The 20,509-nt window shown below is 34.5% G+C and overlaps 1 protein-coding gene across 1 annotated transcript in view; it reads left to right on the top strand.

Annotated features, from left to right (window-relative positions):
* VMP1 (vacuole membrane protein 1) overlaps nt 1-20,509 on the top strand; it is a 130,388-nt gene that overhangs the window by 91,041 nt on the left and 18,838 nt on the right. The window contains exons 8-10 of the mRNA XM_077745627.1: nt 9,879-9,959; nt 14,157-14,273; nt 19,154-19,215. Coding sequence (XP_077601753.1) covers nt 9,879-9,959; nt 14,157-14,273; nt 19,154-19,215 — 260 coding nt within the window. The remainder of the gene's footprint in view (nt 1-9,878; nt 9,960-14,156; nt 14,274-19,153; nt 19,216-20,509) is intronic.

Here is a 20,509-nt window from a genome sequence, read left to right as displayed (position 1 = left end):
TTTTTAATCCATTTTGAATTGATTTTTGTGTATGATGTAAGATAGGGTTCAGTTTCATTGTTTTGCATGTGGCTGTCCAGTTTTCCCAACACTATTTATTGAAGAAACTGTCCTTTCCCCACTGTATATTTCTGGCTCCATTGTCTTAAATTAATTGACTTGACTATATAGGTGTGGGTTTCTTTCTAGACTCTCTGTTCTCTTCCATTGATCTATGTGTCTCTTTTTAAGTTATTTCCATACTGCTTTGATTGTTGCAGCTTTGTAATGTCATTTGGAATCAAGAAGCACAATGCCTCCAGATTTGTTCATCTTTGTCAGGATTGATTTAGCTATTGAGTCTTTTGTAGTTCCATACAAATTTTGGGATTATTCTTTTTATGTGAAAACTGCCACTGGAATTTTGAAAGGGAGTGCATTGAATCTGTAGATGGATTTGGGTAGTATGGACATTTTAACAGTATTAATTCTTCCAGTCTATAAGCAGATTTATTAATTTTTGTGTTTAATTTCTTTCATAAGTGTGTTATAGTGCAGATAGGATTGTTTTCTTAATTTCTCTTTCTGATTCTTCATTATTAATGTATAGAAATGCAATTGATTTTGGGGGTGCCTAGGTGGCTCAGTTGAAAGAGCATGTGACTCTTGATCTTGGGGGTCATAAGTCCAATCCCTACCTTGGGCGTAGAGATTACTAAAAATAAATACTTAAAAAAAAAAAAAGAAATGCAACTGATTTTTGTGTATTGATTTTGTATCCAGCAACTTTACTTAATTCATTTATTTATTCTAACAGTTTATTGGTTAAGTCTTTAGGATTTTCTATATATACTATTTCATCTATAAACATAGTTTTACTTTTTTCCTTTCTGAATGAATGCCTTTGTTTCTTTTTCTTGCCTCATCGCGCTGGCTAGGACTCCCAAGACTATGTTGAATAAAACTGTTAAGAGTGGGCATCCTTGTCTTGTTCCAGATCTTAGAAGAAAAGGATTTCACCATTGAGCATGATATTAGATGTGGGGCTTGTCATATGTGGCCTTTATTATTTTGAGGTATATACATTTCTGTGCCCACATTTTGAGAGTTTATACCATGTTGGATTTTGTCAAATGCTTTTCCTGCAACTATTGAAATGATCATATATTTTTATCTTCATTTTGTTCATGTGCTGTATTTCAGTGGTTGCTGTGTATGTTGAATCATCCTTGCATCCCTGGAATAAATTTAGTATATTGTGGAATTCAGTTTGCTAAAAATGTTTTTTTTTGTTTGTTTTGTTTTTAATTTTTTTAATGTTTTATTTATTTCTGAGAGAGATAGAGAGAGACAGCAGGGGAGGGTCAGAGAGAGAGGGAGACACAGAATCCAAAGCAGGCTCCAGGCTCTGAGCTAGCTGTCAGCACAGAGCCTGACGTGGGGCTTGAACCCATGAACCGTGAGATCATGACCTGAGCCAAAGTTGGTTGCTTAACCAACTGAGCCACCCCAGGCGTCCCTGAGAATTTTTGTATCTGTGTTCAACAGGGATACTGACCTGTAATTTTCTTTGCTTATAGTCACTTTGTCTGGTTTTGTTATTGGGATAATGCTGGCCTTGTAAAATGAGTTTGGAAGTGTTCTCTCCTCTTCTATTTTTTTGGAAAAGTTTGAGAAAGATTGGCATTAGTTCTTCTTTAAATGTTTGGTAGAATTTACCAGTGAAGCCATCTGGTGCTGACTTGTTATTTTTTTAGAGGTTTTTGATTACTGATTCAGTCTCCTTACTAGTAATTGGTCTGTCTGTATTTTTTTATTTCTTCATGATTCAGTCTTGTTAGGTTGTACATTTCAAAAAATTAATCCATTCCTTCTGTGTTTCCCAGTTTTTCAGGTATTATTTAAGTCTTTTTATTTTCTTGGTGAATCTAGCTAAAGGTTTGTCTGTTATGTTCATTATTTCAAAAAATCAGCTTGGTTTCATTGATCTTTTCTATTGTCTTTTTAGTCTCATTTATTTCCACTATGATCTTTGTTATTTCCTTCATTAACTTTGGGCTTAGTTTGTTCTTTGTGTTCTAGTTTCTTGAGGTCTAAAGCTAGGTTGTTTAAGATCTTTCTTATTTCTTAATGTAGTCATTTATCATTGTGAACTTCCCTCTTAGAACAGCTTTTGCTGCATTCCTTAAGTTGTGGTGTGTTGCGTTTCATTTGTTTCGGGCTCTTTTTTTTCTTTTTCACATCTAAGTTCTCTTTTGACCCATTTGTTTATTCAATAGTATGCATGTATTTGTGAATTTCCCACTTTTCTTCTTTTAATTGATTCCTAGTTTCATACTATTATGGTCAGAAAAGATGCTTCGTACAGTTTCAGGATTCTTAGTTATTAATATTTGTCTTATGTTTTAATATATGATCTGTCCTGGATGATGCTCCATGTGTTCTTAAAAAGAATGTGTATTTTGCTTTTGGATAGAGTGTTTTGTAAATGTTATTAAGTCTGTCTAGTTTTACATGGTACAGTTTAAGTCTTGTGTTTCCTTATTGATTTTGTCTAGATGATCTATCCATTGATGAAAGTAAGGTTTTGAAGTCTCCTGTTATTATTATATTGATGTCTGTTTAGATCTGTTAATATTGCTTTATATATTTAGGTGCTCTTATGTTTTATAAATATTTGTAAATGTTCTTTTGTTGGAGCTACACCTTTATCATTATATAATGACTTTCTTTGTCTCTTATTACAGTCTTTGTCTTAAAGTCTGTTTTGTCTGATAAAAGTATAACTACTCATGTTTTCTTTTGGTTTTTATTTGTGTGGAATATCTTTTCTGTCCTTTCACTTTCAGTCTGTATGTTCTTAAAGCTGAAGTGAGTCTTTTGTAGGCAGCATATAGATGGGTGTTGTTTTTTTAATCCATCGAACCATTCTGTGCCTTTTAATTGGAGAATTTAATCCATTGACATTTAAAGTTGCCATTGATAAATTTATTGCCATTTTAAAATTGTTTTCTGGCTGCTTTGTAATTTCTTTGTTCCTTTCTTCTTTTACTCTCCTTTGTGATTTCATGATTTTCTGTAATTAAGATGCTTATATTCTTTTCTCACTATTTTTTTGTGTATCTCCTGTAGGTTTTTGTTTTGTGATTATCATGAGGCTTACATAAAACATCTTATGTCTAAAACAGTTTATCTCAAGTTGATAACACCTTAAGCTCAAACGCATTTTTTAAATTTTATTTTATTATTTTACTTTTTATTTCTTTTGACAGAGCAAGTGAGGTGGTGCAAGGTGGACAAAGACAGAGGGAGATAGAATCCCAAGACAGAATCCCAGGCTTCGCTCTATCTGCACAGAGCCTGATGTGGGGCTTGAATTCAGGAAACATGAGATCAGGACCTGAGCCGAAATCAAGAGTTGGACACTTAACCTGCTGAGCCCCCAAACGCCCCTCAAACACACTTTAAAGCTCCACATTTGGGGTGCCTGGCTGACTCAGTTGGTAAAGCATGGGACTCTTCAACTTGGGGTCATGAGTTTGAGCCCCACATTGGATGTAAAGATTACTTAAGTTAAAAAAAGAAACTCTTATGGGCACCTGGGTGCTCAGTCAGTTGAGCATCTGACTTCGGCTAAGGTCATGATCTCACAGTTTATGAGTTCAAGCCCCACATTGGGCTCTCTGCTGTCAGCCTGTCAGCGCAGAGCCTGTGTCATATCCTCTTCCTCCTGTCGCCCCTCCCCTGCTGGTGCTCTCCCCCAAATAATACAAATATTTTTAAAATATTAAAACTTTAAAAAATGGTAAATATAAGTGACCATTAATTTTTAAAGTTCTACACTTTTACTCTTCTGTCACTTTTTTTAAAACTTTTTAATGTTTATTTTTGAGAGTGAGAATGAGAGACAGCACGAGTAGGGATGGGGCAGAGAGAAAAGGAGACACAGAACCCAAAGCAGGCTCTGATGTGAGCCTGATGTGGGGCTCAAACTCACAAACTGCGAGATATTACCTGAGCCGAAGTCAGATGTTCAATGGACTGAGCCACCCAGGCACCCCTTAAAAGGCCTCGTCTAATGCTTTCTTAATAGCAATGCCATGTACATTCAAGTTTCAGACAGCTATAAAGAATAATTAATTTTTATTCATATTACATTCAATTCATATTACAATTAACTTAAGACTCTCCCTGAAATGTGAAGTTTACTACATTTAGGCTAATATACAGTACCGTAAAAACTTGACTCAGATTAGGCAGATAGTTTGTCCTTTTCTTGTGTGTGTGCCCTATTCTCTTCTTCAGAACTCTTGCTTACTTTTCTTTACATGCGAGAGAGAGAGAGAGAGAGAGAGAGAGAGAGAGAGAGAGACTCCCAACTCTCAGAGGAATACAGATTTTAGCCTCTTGCTTTCTTTGTGATTCACAATCTTACTGGAGATGGTAAAGGTGCTTTGATGTGCCACAGGCTACATTAAAAAATAAATGTAAAGAAACAATATAAATATGTGTTAACCAAAGTGTTTGTTATTATCTGTCCTGCGTACTTGAAAGTAGCCTCTTTTTTTTTTCATGGAAAATATATAATTTGGATAATCTAGAGTTGATCAGAGTGATTAGCTTTAAAGTTCTTACATGCTCTGGATTTCTTTCAGAGGGAATTATTCTGTACATAGTTATAGATTTAGTGTGTACACAGGAAGAAGTGAGTTTAGGAGCTTCCTATGTTGCCATCTTGAATCAGAACTCTGCAATGTCTTAAAAGCACCTGGGTGGCTCAGTTGGTTTGTTCTTTCTCTCAAAAATCAATGAATGAGTGAATGGATAGAAGGATGGATAGATAGATAGATAGATAGATAGATAGATAGATAGATAGATACTGTTTTTAAAAAATCTTCTGGGGCACCTGGGTGGCTCAGTCAGTTAAGCATCAAACTTTGGCTCAGGTCGTGATCTCACAGTTTGTGAGTTCCAGCCCCACGTTGGGCTCTGTGCTGACACCTCAGACCCTGGAGCTTGCTTCAGATTCTGTGTCTCTCCTTCTCTGCCCCTCCCCTTCCACCCTCTCAAAAATAACAAAACTTTTTTTTTTTTAACTTCTAATCTCTTAAGTTTTTCAAAATAAATTTTCTTTGTTTTTATGAAATGTCTTTATGTGATGTATTCAATTTGTACTATTATAGAATTTTATCCTAGTGTCCAATTTAAATAGAAATTCCAGTAATCATCTCTCATGTAATAATGTAAAAGCTATAAATTTGATATTAAAACATTTCATTTTCAGCAGTAGTTACACAACTCTGTTCTGATCACTTTTTTTTATAAATGTACTACTGTTGCAATCACTTCATTTCATCAAGTTAATATCCCTACTTTTGCTTGTAATTCTAGAGTTTATTTCATTAGTCTTCATCTCATAAGCAGGTTTGAGTCCATTATAATTCAAAAATAATAGATGATCAATGACTTTTTTTTTAGAAACAAACTTTTTTTTTTTTAATGTTTATTCAGTTTTGAGAGACAGTGAGAGACAGAGCATGAGCAGAGGAGGGGCAGAGAAAGAGGGAGACACAGAATCTGAAGCAGGCTCCAGGCTCTGACCTGTCAGCACAGAGCCGACACGGAGCTCGAACCCATGAACTGTGAAATCATGACCTGAGCTGAAGTCTGGTGCTTAACCCACTAAGCCACCCAGGTGCTCCGATGATCTATTACTCTCGAAAATATATCTCATTTAAAGTAAACTTACTTAAATATGCAGTGTTAAAATGTAGTAGTTACGGGGCGCCTGGGTGGCTTAGTCGGTTAAGCGTCCGACTTTCGCTTAGGTCATGATCTCGCGGTTCATGGGTTCGAGCCCCGCGTCGGGCTCTGGGCTGACTGCCAGCTCAGAGCCTGGAGCCTGTTTCAGTCTGTGACTCCCTCTCTCTCTGACCCTCCCCTGCTCACGCTGTCTCTCTCTCTCTCTCTCTCTCCCCTAGAAATAAATTTAAAAATATTTAAAAAATAAAATAAAATGTAGTTACATTATTGATATTTTTCAGTGAATTAATATAGTAAGATAAAATATTTTATTCACTTGAATTTAATGCATTAATCTACATTATTAGGTGAAAATAACCCATAAAGAGCCCTGATAAAGGATAGAAAATTGCAATCAGGACATGTTTTAGTCTGAAAGATTTAAAGACTATGAGTTATGTTTCATTCCAGTTTCTATGAAGATGAGAATTAATTGTATACTTTAATTATGGTATTTATTATGTTTAGTATGATTTAATTATAAAAATATTTACGTGGTTATTGGGATTTTAAAATTTTATTTATTTTGAGAGAGAGAACATAAGCAGAGTAGGGGCAGGGAGAGAGAAAGAGGTGGGGGGGAGATGGAGAGGGAGAGAGAGAGAGACAGAGAGAATATGTTATGCAGAGTTAGACACGGGGCTCAAAACTCAAAACCATGAGATCATGACCTGAGCCAAAATCCTGAGTCGATGCTTAACCGACTGGGTCATCCAGGTGCCCCTAAAAAGTCATTTTAGATAGTGAAAGAACTTCACAAATTCAGTCTATTTTAAATTCTCCTTATATACAAGGAATTATTATTGAAACAGTTGTTCTGTGGTGTTTAATATTATCTGTGGAGCCACTTCAATACTGTCCCAAGGTTAGCCAAAGTTTTAACATAGAATGTAGTAAGAAGGCAGATAATTTATAAAATTGTTTACCATTTACCATCTCAAACTAACAGAAGCTATTAAGCAAATACTAATTATCTCCTTAATACTGCATTTGTTTAACAGGTTTAGGTATTTTTTGTTGCTTTTTAAAGAGATCTTGAAATTTCACATGATCACTAATGAAATTGAAATAGGTGGCCTGTTGCCATTTGAAGATAAATGTTATTTCATGGATTTAAGTTCATCTGTTATCTTCAGATTCAAAGATTAGTATTTTGCAAGCTAATTATAATTAGCCATATAGTTTCTCTTCTCCCTTAATCACAAATTTTTCTTAGGAAAAAGAAAGGTAAAGTAAAAGTAGTGCAGGAATATTCCTACTTGAAGGCTTTATCTGTTTTTTCTTTATTAATCCTTAAAGTCTCAATGATAAGAAGGATTTATTGTAACATTCTTCATTTGTCTTATTGTAGTTATTGGGGAAATGTTCCTAATGTCTCTCATTCTTAATTTCAGAAGCATGGTTAGTTAAATACACAATCACAATTGTTGAGACTGGGAATGATAATTTTACTTTCTTATATTTTGTTTATTTTTTAAAAAGTGGAAAGATACATTTTTACAAATTGCAAATGCATGCTGCTTATTTAGGAAGAACTAGAGAATAAAACTTTCAGGCATTTAAATTGTGAAATAGGTAAACATTGTGAAATGTGAATCCAGAGAAATGAAACTATTAAAAGGAATTTGTTTTTAGTTGTAAAGATTTTTTTAAAATAAAGAATGACAATTGAGGAAGTAATCAAATTGTACTTGCTACATTGTTCCCACAGATACACCAAAACCATTAAAATGAGATACTACTTTCCTTTGATATTTAACTTGAATATTGATTACCTAACATATTAACTTGTTAAGTTTCTTCTTTAAAATACTAATTTTAAAATTATTGATGTCCTTTTTTGGCTCATTTATTTTATTTAATTTGCCGGCCTAAAAAGAATAGCAAATTATTTTGAAATGATTCTTTTAAACTTTAGTAAAAGAGCATTTTTTTGGCTGGTATTGAGGGTACGGGTGTGTGTGTGTGTGAGTTGGACTTAGTGTCAAATAATATACTTACGATACAATTCTATTTTAACAGCAAGCAGAAATATAAATAGACATATGCATAGACAGTGTTACTTTAAAATCAACATGATAAGAAAGAACTTGTCAGATATGCAAATAATTTAAAAGTATTTAAGTTGTTAACAAAATTTTTTTTCAATATTTATTTTATTTTTGAGAGGGAGAGAAAGAGACAGAGTGTGAGTGAGGGAGGGGCAGAGAGGAGACACAGAATCAGAAGCAGGCTCCAGGCTCTGAGCTGTCAGCACAGAGCCTGACATGGGGCTTGAACTCATGAACTATGAGATCACAACCTGAGCTGAAGTTGGCACTTAACCGATTGAGCCATCCAGGCGCCCCACTCCCCTTTCCCCTAGAAAAGAAGAAATTTTAAAATATAAAACAACAGGGATACCTGGCTGGCTCAGTCAGAAAAGCGTGTGACTCTTGATCTCAGGGTGTAAGTTTGAGCCCTACATTTAGTGTAGAAATTACTTAAAATAAATAAACCTTAAAAAAATAAAATAAAATAAAATACAGAGTAGCAAAGTACAATTACATTTAACATGTAGAACATTTTAGACCATAAAAGAATGATGTTTTCAATAAAATTATGTCAATAAAGCTTTTCTTAAAGCCATATCAGTAAGTTGTGAATATATGGTTTTAAGCGAAATTAGTGTAAAATAAAAACAACAAAATATAGTCGTGTTTATGAAATCTAAAGATGAGTTACTACCATAAAATATTTTAGATTTTGTACAGACACTAGTACAATACTTCCCTCAGTTTTGTGGGTTTCTTCCCACTACACTGGCAAGGAAGAACATCAAGAAAAAACTCCCTCAAGCTATATTCTGCTACTGTTGCTTCTTATTAATGAAAAGAAGTGTGTAGACTTCATATTAGTTGAATTTAAATAAACGTTCATGAATTATTTAATATAAAAATGTAATTATAATTCTGAGAATATTGTGAAAGTCCTAGAAAATAAATTACAGGAACTGAAAGTAGCATGGTCACTGTGTGTGTGTGTTCAACACAGAATAAGATTTGTGAAATCCATTTTCAGTAGACAACTTCAGACTTTTTAACAAGTGAAACTCCCCATTAAAAAGACACTTAATTTGTTTTCCTTGTAAGACAGGCAAGCTAAAAATTAATTTTAAAAAAATGATAAAGGGAAGTTTCTACTGCATTTATTTGGATAAAGTAACTCTTTCCTCTCAAATAAAAATTCTAACACCCTGAAGGATAATTGATGATGGGCACCCAGGCATCTGAAAGAATAAGGAGTCTGTGTTCCTTTGTTCTTATCTAATTTCTGTTGAGTAAAGAGTTTCTGCCCCAGAGGGATGAAATGACTCCTTGCTTTCAGGATGTTTTTAAAAACAGGATTCCACAAAGTTCTCTAGGCTTAATATTTTTATTATTTTGTATATTAGGTGATCTGCATAACGCTTAATCTTTTTTTTTCTATTTTTTAAAGATTTTTTGGGGGCCTCTAGGTGGCTCAGTTGGTTAAGCGTCCAACTTCGGCTCAGGTCATGATCTCACAGTCTGTAGGTTTGAGCCCCGCGTCGAGCTCTGTGCTGACAGCTCAGAACCTGGAGCCTGCTTCAGATTCTGTGTACCTCTCTCTCTGCCTCTCCCCCACTCACTCTCTGTCTCTCAAAATAAAGACATTTAAAAAAATTTTTTAAGGAAAGATTTTATTTTTGTTAATCTCTATATCCAACATGGGGATACAACCCCAAGATCAAGAATCCCTTGTAGTAGGTCAGTATTTCCAAAAGAATGAGTTGGTTCATAGTTAGTTTATAACATTTTCTTCATCTCTAGATAATCCAGAGATAATCTGGAAAGTAAAGTAACAGTGTTTTGGCTTATTCTTGAAATGTGGTAAAAGTTTATCTTTAAGGGTATAACTAATGTTCTGTCAAGTATTTCATATTTTCTAGTGCAACCTCTGATTTTTTTTTAAATCATTCATCAAAAGCAATGATTAAGTGAATTAGGTTGTGAGGTATTTAATATCATAAACTCTATAAAGAGCCATCTTTTCTTTTTCCTTGTACATATCATTAATGTTTTGATATCCTCCTACAGGACTTTGCTTCCCGGGCTAAACTGGCAGTTCAAAACCTAGTACAGAAGGTTGGATTTTTTGGAATTTTGGCCTGTGCTTCAGTAAGTGAATTGTATTAAAAGTGAGGAATTCCAATAAATGGTAGATTTATATTTTGATCCAGTTTGTTTTTAAAGATAACACACTTGGAAAAAAAATAAGGTAACCATATAAGTTTATTAATCATTCATCTTATTCATCAAATGAGCTGTTTCTGTTGGATGGATGATTATCTAGTTTATTAACTTTTTAAGCATTTCATCTTGCCATGATGACTTTCAAACCTAAATGGCTAGGTTCAATAAGGATAAAAGAAATAAAATTCATCCTTTCCATGAAGAACTTATAAAATGAAGTGCATTTAACCAAGTAAGAATGACTTCATTCTTTCCAGAGTTAGAGATAGGTAGTATTTTCCAAAATTTCAAGCATTAGTAATATGGAAGAAGTCATATGAAACCTTGTCTTAAGAGATATTTATACCAAGTTAGGTAATTGACTCCTTTGGGTCAAAGTTAAGAGCATCTTTGGCAACAGTGAACTAAGAAGCCACTTTTGTCAAAAACTTAGTTAATTTCTCAAATTGCACATTTGGGAAATTGACATTCCTTGACGAGTTGGTGTTTATCCTGGTCCTTTTCTAATATAATAAAAACAGTTATATTTGAAATGGAGCATTTTGATCAAAGCTTTCTTTGGTAGCCTCTACACAATTTTTGGCAGTTCAGTGGTGATATCTAATTGATATGATAAAAACTACAGCTGTAAATATAATTCACAAAATTATTATCTACTGACACACAGCTACTTTGTCCATTATGTTCTAGAATATGAATATATCTTTGAGTACTCTCTCCCCCTCCCCTGCCTTAGTAAAACAAATGGCCAAAAAAAGAGGACATTTGATGCCAAAGTTTCTTTTTTTTTTAATGTTTTAATTATTTTTGAGAGAGAGAGAGACAGCGTGAGCAGAGGAGGGTCAGAGAGAGAGGGAGACGAAGAATCCGAAGCAGGCTCCAGGCTCTGAGCTAGCTGTCAGCACAGAGCCCGACGCGGGGCTCGAACCCACGAACTCCGAGATCATGACCTGAGCCGAAGTCCGACGCTCAACCTGCTCAACCGACTGAGCCACCCAGGCGCTCCAGTACTAGAAATTTTCATAATCTAAGTTTTCATTTCAATGTATGAGCTCTTTATCATAATATATTGGTCTCTCAAGTATTTGAGCAGCATGTAAGTATACTATAATGTGATATTGCAGAAAGAGACTTGACTTTGGCAATCCTAAACCAGTTTTGCCTCTTACTAACTAGGTAACCTAATCAAGTTACTGTCTTTGAGCTCTAGATTTATAATTTGTTTAACTGGGACAATAAGACACCTATCATTGTAAAGGCTAATGTGAGGATTTAGGAAAACATATGTGAGAGGTATTGGGTGGCTCAGTCAGTTGAGTGTCCAACTTCAGCCCAGGTCATGATCTCATGGCTTGTGAGTTCGAGCCCTGTGTCAGGCTCTGTGCTAATAGCACAGAACCTGGAGCCTGCTTCAGATTCTGTGTCTCCGTCTCTCTCTAACACCCCCTGCCCCCCGCTCTCTCTCTCTCTCAAAAATAAACATTAAAAAAATTGTTTTAATACATGCATATATGTGAAATAACAGTACTTAGAACATAAATGTTCAACCATTTTCCTCAGCTTTGATTCAGTCAGTGAGTGTTGGAAATAAAGAGATGAAAGATATATTCCCTTTCCTCGAGGATCCTGAAGTCTAGTGAGCGGAGACCATTGAAGTACCAGGATAAGTAGAAAGTGCTATGGAAGTCAGCAGACTGGGATTAAATTGAGGCCTAATGGATAAAAATGTCCTTACTTTAGAGGCTAAGAAAACAAGCATGGGAGCTACATTGCCTGGGTTGAAATTCTGCTCTGCTGCTGAAACCCTACTCTCTCAAACAGTCAAACCTGTCTGTCTCAATTTTCTGTAAAATGAGCACAAGGATATCGTATGGCATTGTTTGGGGGATTAAGTTAAGTTAGTTGGTGATGTAGAAACTTAAGAAAAGTACCCTAAAAAGTCAATGCATTCAATAAAAATTAGTTTCCATTATTTCTAGAGAAAATAAGAGTACCTTCAATTTATTAAAACAAAAAATGGTATTTATTCTTTAGCACTCATCCATCCCTGTGTCATCTCTGTTGCAAATCCATTTTCTATCCTAGTCAGTCTTCTTTATGTTCGACTAGGAATAATCAGTATTGAACAGAAATTGATAGATCAGTTTGGCCTTCTGGGAACTTTTTTCTAGAAAATTTTTGATATTTCTGTTAAAATATTAAAAGTACATATACTTGATTTAAGGTAAAAAGTTTGTTAGTTATTTTGTTGTTAACATTTAAACTAACAAATTAAAACTCCTAAGCTACTTGATAGCTCTTTTTTTCTTAAATTTTATTTATTTATTTTGAGAGAGAGAGAAAGATAACGTGTACGGGAGGGGCAGAGAGAGAAGGAGAGAGAAGAAATCCCAAGCAGGCTCAGCACTGTCTGCACAAAGACACATGTCTCCAACATGGGGCTTGAACCCACGAAATGTGAGATCATGACCTGAGCCAAAATTAAAAGTTGGATACTTAACCGACTAAGCTACCCACGCACCCCACTAGTAGTTCTTTTAATCTCAGTCTTCCTTTCTGTGTATTTAGTTAGATGGTGGGAAAAAAAGAAGGGGTGTCTGGGTGGCTCAATTTGTCTGACTCTTGGTTTTGGCTCAGGTCACGGTCTCAAATTTCACAGGTTCCAGCTCTACACCAGGCTCCTTGCTGACAGCAAAGCCTGCTTGGGACTCTCTCTGCCCCTCCCTTGCTCGTGCTCGCACTCTCTCTCTCAAAATAAGCTTAAAAAATAAATAAATAAAATGCACATGCAACAATAAACTCATTGATTATGGTCAGAGGGTATCCAGCATACACAGAGGTGTCCACTATGGTTAACAAATTCTAATTTTTGATCTATTCTGATTTACATATCTTGTATACTTTAATCTCTATTTCAACTTGAATTAGAGCCTGATAATAAAGGAAAACAATTAAAATTTTAATCCATGGAGTTATAAGGGTCACATGAGAAAGTATAAGAAATGATAGATGGAAAGCTCTGCAAATGATACTGTTATTACATGATCAAACGACTGATGAACTTGCATAAAACATTTGAATTTGGATGAGAAAAATAAAAGTTACTAAATCCAAGTGTTACAAACAAAAGAATATTTGAATTCTAATTTAGTCATGGCATTGTTTTTAAAAAGAACATATGTGACAAATATCTTTTAAACAAGTAGGCTTTTCTTTGAAAGTTCAAAAATGAAATTATATAAATTAATTGGCTTGTGAGTGGTTCTGCTGACTGCCAGAAGGACAGAGTGCTTCTATGGGAGAAAAATGGATGAAGTGCTCAAAAGCAGCTTGTGGTTTCCTTGCATTTTTACATGAAATTGTCTTTCAGCATTCTTGAAATGTGGGAATGTTTGGAAAAGGTATTTGTTGTGAATCACTTCTTTGTCTGGGACTGAGTATCCAAAACATCTGAATCTATGCACTCATATTTCCACACTTGATTTTCTGCCTAAAATATATTACACAGCCTCACAACCTTGCAGTATCATACAAATTATGAGATTCATCTGTGCAAAATACAAATCACAAGGTTTTTTTATTACGTTGGGGAATAAAAGTACATCTGCCTGTAAATATATTTGTGAATTTCGTAAGAACATTTGCTGTATAGATGTGAGTCATTTCTAGATAATATTATTTCAAGCTGAAGATTTTACAATCCCAGTATTACTGAAATAATCTCAGGGCTTTTTCTTCGTTTATACCTCACCATAGACACAGCTACCAAACGGTGAAGAATCTGCTGAATGGGATTAAATTCCTGTGGGTTCATTGGTTTTATCCAATTCAAGTATGATAGAAAAAAGCATACTTATGGAGCATTAGCCGTAAGTAATGTAAGCAAAAGGACAGTTGGGTTTGCTTTGAAGAGCAACCTAAGATGAATATGAGACCCCATTTACAGAAACATTAGAATACTTGCTTAACCTTCTGAACAGTCTAGTCTTGATCAGGGAACCTATGCCTCTCTTTGCAATATAAGCAAGGTTTGAAGCATAATTTCACATACCTGTAGGTGGTAACATTAAAACTGTTCCTTGGATTATGTATGAAAGTCCCATTTTAATTTTTTTTTAATAGATTCCAAATCCTCTATTTGACCTGGCTGGAATAACATGTGGACACTTTCTTGTACCTTTTTGGACTTTCTTTGGTGCAACTCTGATTGGAAAAGCAATAATTAAAATGCATATCCAGGTAATTATACCCTCTGATTTACCGTCTGATGATGGTGAGCCCATTGAAAGGCATTAAAACTTAATTCCTTTGCTCATTCTGGTGTGAATTGTTAATATTTTGGTTCTGCTTCTTTGGGTTGGTATTTTCCTTAGTTATTTAACTGTGGAAAGTCATCTGGAGGTTAGTGAATTGGGGGCAGGTTTTCCCTGTCCCTGTTGGAAAATTGTGGCCCTTAATGACTTTTTCTTTGTTTTCTTTCTTTCCTTCTTTCTTCCTCCCTCCCTTCCTGTCTGTCTTTGTTTCATCTAAGACTTTTATCAAACAAAAATAGTGTTCCTATATAGGGAAATGCATATCGTCATTTTCACATACATAACCCAAAAATGTCATATTTTTACTGACTGTGAGCTGAGAGAATATTGCCTTTCACTAATTCCACTTTTCTTTCTTACCCCCAAATAATACTTCCTCTCAAGGCACCAATGTCCTTTACAGAAAACCAGCCAGATGTCAGTGTGGCAAAGAATGGGGAAGAAAGGGGTCTGTGGAGAGGCGAAGAGCTGTGGGTTGTGGTTAGAGAAGTGAGAATCAGCTATTGTTCATAGCCAATGTTAACAAAAGCTTCAGGACAGAGGTGTGTGTAAATATATATGAACAGAGGAAAGAAAATGAGGGGAAATGAATATGTGCTTCTAGAACCTCAATATGAATTGTTTCCTTTTAAAAGGGCAAATTTCACTAGAATAAAATAAAATTAACCTGAAAAGAATTTCTTAATCAGTGAGGTTTGCAACAAAGAGACATTCACGAAAGGAAAGGCAAGAGCAGTGCGTAATGTCTTTGCCCTGGTATGATGCCTTCAAAAATTAAAAGCTTATCTTTTAATTTTCTCCAGTTTCTTCCTAACATCTCTCTGCCTTCAGTTCTTGGAAGAGCAGAATGAGACAGGAAAACTTCAGCTGCTTCTGCCTGTCCAGTTTCTAATATTCAATTTTAGCATTTGAGATGACTTTATTGAGCCCATCCTCTACTTTCCTGCCATGATAATTACTCAAAATTCCAAGGACATTCCTCCTTCAAGGAATGTATTTTCTCCCACTTACGTTAAATATATTTTTCAATGAAAGTATTTTTTTAATATGGGAATGCTAGTTACTTTGGTAAATATGACATAATCATATTGGGATTTTACAAATAATAAAATACCTTGGTCAATAGGAAATTGTTTTGCAGTGTATCAGAAGATCATTTTTTCTTTGATTTTTTTTAGTTCTTTCTGGGGGAGGAAGGATGCTATCATTTTGCTTTTTGAAAGTATTAATAGCCCTTTTAAAAGTATTAATGCCTAAGAAACAATAACTGATTATTGTAATTCCCTTTATAATAGCAACCTCTCTGGGAATCCATAAACTTTATTAATCCAACTTTGCATAGTAACTTTCCATAAACTACTAGTAAAATTTATTATGCCAAGAATATAGTGATAGGGCATGTAACTTATCAGACTTCAATATAGAATATTCAAAATAGTATATTTTTTAAACATTCTTAGATTTTATCAAGTTATAATAATGCTTAGTTTTTTCACATAGGACTTCACACTTTATTTTTTTTAATTATTATTATTTTCTTTTTAGTACTTCACACTTTAAAGCACTTAGTGTATGTGAGCTGATTTGATTACTATAATCATTGGATAGAGAAATCACTACTCCAATTTTGTAATTGTCAAACATGGAAGATTAATAAGTAGAGTTGCCTAAGAATGTAAGTAACAGCTAGAATTTGAACCCAAGTCTTACAGCTTCAAGTCCAGTGTTCTTTACATTCTTTTGCATTGCCTTCTAAACTATAAATTACTTTTACAATTAAGGAAACTGAATTGTGTAATGCCTGCTATTTATCAACACCTTTGCCAGGCAGTTTGCATTGGTTACCTCAGAACAATCCTGTGAGGTAGTTATTATCCACATTTCATAAGTAGGAGAACAGAGTGTTAAAGAAGATAAAATCCATGCCTAGGCCCTAGAATTCAAACCAAACTCTATAAATTTGAAGGTATTCCCTGTATGTGTGTAGAAGGGAAGAAAGAAAGCTAAAATCGCTCCGTGTTTTTGAAAGCAGAGAATCTGAGTTCCTTCACTAAACAGACCATGGGATGTGTTTGCTGTGTTCCACTGTATCATGGAGACACATACTTTCTAAAGGCATGTTACTTGATGTCCATCCAGATGTAGCTCAGGGCGACAAACATTTCTCATTTCTTGGGTAAGCAGTAGAAGAGCATAACATAAGCGTCTTAACTGTTTCTGAAGTAAACAGGAGGAGACCCCACATACAGATTTTTCTGAAATCTAATAATAAACCCATCTTTTCTTCTGCTTCTTCTCTCTTTTTCCTCAGCCTAAAGCAAACAGCGAAAAATACTGTTATTTTTACTGATACCTTGCTATTTGTTAAACTTCCCCTAAAAATTTCAAATTAGCCCACCTAATAATATTAGATTGGGATTTCCAAAGTCAGTATACTTACACTCAGCATTTCATATACCCTGTAATTTACTGACCATGTATACTGTTTATTGCCTCTATTTCCAACACAGACACATACACATAAATGGAAGCTCCATGAAGGTAGAAAATTTTGTCTTTGGCTCGCTGAGGTATTCTAGTTCCTAGATGTCATCTAACATGTTGTAGACACTCAATAAATTCTTAACAAATGAATTTAAGCCTCTTTTTTCCATTGAGGGACTTTCTTTTATAGATAGTTTCATAGTTCATTCTGGCACCATTAGTTCCCTATACNTTTTCCCTTTTTTTTTTTTTTTTTTTTTTTTTTTTTTTTTCCTTTCCTATTCAACCCTTTCCCTTGACTACTCTGCACACATGGTTGAATGGGCTGTCTGGTGGTCTGTGCCTTTTGTTTGTTTATTTGGTAGAATCCCCACTCAGACCTTCAGCCCGAATGACTCTGAGATGAGACATATGTTCTTAAATATCTGACACATTTATGTCTTACCCAGCACAGTGAATTTTCAAGCTGTTACATATAAAAAGAAAGTCTTGTTTTGTTTTCAGGCAATGAAATTATGCAATTATCTGGGCATTGGCTTATTTTCAGTGTTAGGAAATGATGGTAAGGGAAAACTCATGGTGGTGAAATCACTGAGAGACAAAGCCATTGTTAGTGAAAGATTTATAGTTTCAGCTAACTGGCTTTTAGTATGGAAACTAGAAGGACCCCTATATATAATGCTTTTCTCCCAAAATGATCTGTAAAATTGTCTTGTTAATTTTGTAATCTTCAAATACTGTTTATATAACATTGTTTATGACATCACCATCCATCTTGTAACTATTTTTGACATCTATATGTGCTTGCTTTTTCCATAAGATAAGTAGTATCTTTTTAAAATTAATAAATATAGCTGCTCCTGGGTGGCTCAGGTGGTTAAGCACCCAGCTTCAGCTCAAGTCATGATCTCACAGTTTGTGGGTTCAAGCCCCACGTCAGACTCTGTACTAACAGCTTGGAGCCTGGAGCCTGCTTTGGATTCTCTGTCTCCCTCTTTCTTTCTCTCTCAAAAATAAATAAGTAAACATTTAAAAAAATTAAGATACATAAACACCAAAAAAAACTATGAACTTTTTTTCTTTTTTAGTCTTCCTTACACGTACCCAGCTGTGCAGCTGCCAGCATCTCTGTTAACACAAGGACATTCCTTAAGAAAATATCATTGCCTTATTAGTCTTCTACCTGAAATGATGTGCTTTAGTCTAATGGGTGGACAAAAAAGAAGTCCACTGTTAGTGATTTTATTTTTCTTCCCTCCCCTGTGGTTGCATAGGCTGAAGTTATTATTTGACAAACAATAACAAAGATTTAAGCAGTCATCCTCAGGAATTTGGAGGGAGAACCTAGAATTACTCATATTTAATCAGAACTGTTATCAATCCTTTAGAGTTAAACTTTACTAATACCTTCTTGAGTCTCTAATTGTACTTATGTGACCTCTCCTTTCTCTGAACTTCTATAGCACATTTTTACTAGTAATGTCATCTATAGTTTATATACATATATATGTATAATTTATCATTTTTCTACTATAATATAGAAAGCTTTTTAAATTTCTTCAGGGCATTGAAGAAGTGTCCTTCCCAGCTTTGTGTGTTCCCTGAAAATCCAGAATAATGCCTTATGTTATATATTATTTTGAACATTTATTTGAGTTGAGGACATTTGCTACCTGTTAGTGCTAAAGGCATCTTTACTTGTACGGCAGGGTATTAACATCTTTAATTATTGGAGAGTACTAAATAACACCAAATTGAAATGACTCAAATCTGATAAAGATTCTCAGTGACTGTCCATATGTTTGCTTGTATAGTAAGCCTAAAAGTCCAGAATCATTCAGGATCTGAGAATGGAACTTTAATAATAACTTCTATAAACTTTCTATGAAGGACATACAGGCCTTTCAAGATCCTCTGGATTAGATTTAGCCCAGACCCATGTCATCAGCTGATCAGCTGTAATTTCACTAGTGGGGTCTATATGGGAACCCATGACTTCAGTTTGTATACTCCATTCTAGAATACAAAGAACATGTGGAATGTCCACCCAGGCTTGGGTTTCATGACTCATATGTTTCCCTCAGACATGGTCATGTATCCTGGTTAGAATACAGCTGTGTTAAAGAAAAACATCTTTAAAATACAAAGTAGGTAGCATTTGTCAGTAAAGTGGTGTTTCTTTTTCTTTTTTCTTTTTTTTTGTAATTTGACAAATTGCAATGGGGGTAGTACGTCACCTTTTCAAACTCTTACCAGAATTATGAATTTATATTGGGGCTTTGGGGGGGATAACAGAGATTTTAACTGGCATTTTCTTTACAGAAACTCTTCGTTATAATAACATTCAGCAAACACATAGTGGAGCAGATGGTGGCTTTCATCGGGTGAGTAATTCTTTATGTACTAATATTAACATCATTACTGAACAGAAGAAAATGTATAAAAGATTTTATTGAGACATAATTTTTCTAATGCATTTTTTTTTATCTTTTGAGAAAGAAAAATCTTTTGCCCTGTTATTAAATTGAAGACTTTCTTGCTCTACAACAGAGAAAGATGAAATTCAGATAATCCTTATTTAATTTTAAAGTTGTAATTAAATTTTCATTTTAAAGTCATATAATTCTTGATTTAAAAGAAGCTTTGGAGTTTGAGACTGTTGCTCCTCCAAAGAAATAAGAATTTTTTTTGTATAAAAGACATGTGTGTATTATTACAGTTTAATGGTGCTTTAGTACAATGCTGTGATTTTTAGCCAAAATTGGATGCCAGATACACAGTTGCATTTAATTTAAATATAAATCTCACATAAAATATTAATATTTCATTAGAGAAGGCATGATAAGATGATATAAAATATGTCAGTTATGAACTTATTACTTCACTAGAGAAAAATCTGGCCATTTTTAAAAAAGCCTAGACTATCCAAAGCTTTTATTTTTGTGTTTATAGAAGTAAGATAAGTTTTAACTTATGCTTTAAGTGATAATGTCACAAATTTATGGAGTTGACTTTGATAAAAATAAAGACTCATTTATCTGGTTAATCAAATTATTAACTGGAATAGGAATACTGTCACATAGTAAATGAAACTTTATGTATATATGTCTAATTCGGTGTTTACAGGTGAGAGGTTTCCATTTAATAGTTTAACTGCCCAAGGTCTCCTGGCTGGCTCAGTCATAGAGCATGTGACTCTTGATCTCAGGGTTGTGAGTTTGAGCTCTGTGTTGGGTGCAGAGATTACTAAAAAATAAAAGCTTTAATGGGGCACCTGGGTGGCTCAGTTGGTTAGGCGTCTACTTCGGCTCAGGTCATGATCTCCTAGCTTGTGGGTTCGAGCCCCGCGTTGGGCTCTCTGCTTACAGCCCAGAGCCTGGAGCCTCCTTCTGATTCTGTGTCTCCCTCTCTCTCTGACCCTCCCTGCTCACGCTGTCTCTCTCTCTCTCTCTCTCTCTCTTAAAAAATAAAACATTTAAAAATAAATAAAAAAGAAATAAAATCTTTAAGAAAAAATAGTTCAACTGCCCAATGGTAGAAAGTACCCTGTATGTAGTTTTTTGGTTTTTTGTGTTTTTTCCCTTTATATAGTTTTAACATAAATCTTTATCTTAAAAGCCATTTGTTAAATAAAACACTTATGAAAATTTTTGCTATTTAAAAAAATTGCCATTTAAA

Source organism: Crocuta crocuta, unplaced genomic scaffold (genome assembly GCF_008692635.1).
Source record: "Crocuta crocuta isolate KB4526 unplaced genomic scaffold, BGI_CrCroc_1.0 scaffold333, whole genome shotgun sequence".
In the NCBI taxonomy this organism is placed as follows: domain Eukaryota; kingdom Metazoa; phylum Chordata; class Mammalia; order Carnivora; family Hyaenidae; genus Crocuta; species Crocuta crocuta.
The sequence above is the reverse complement of the archived record's forward strand: the minus strand, read 5'-3'. Positions and strand labels throughout refer to the sequence as shown.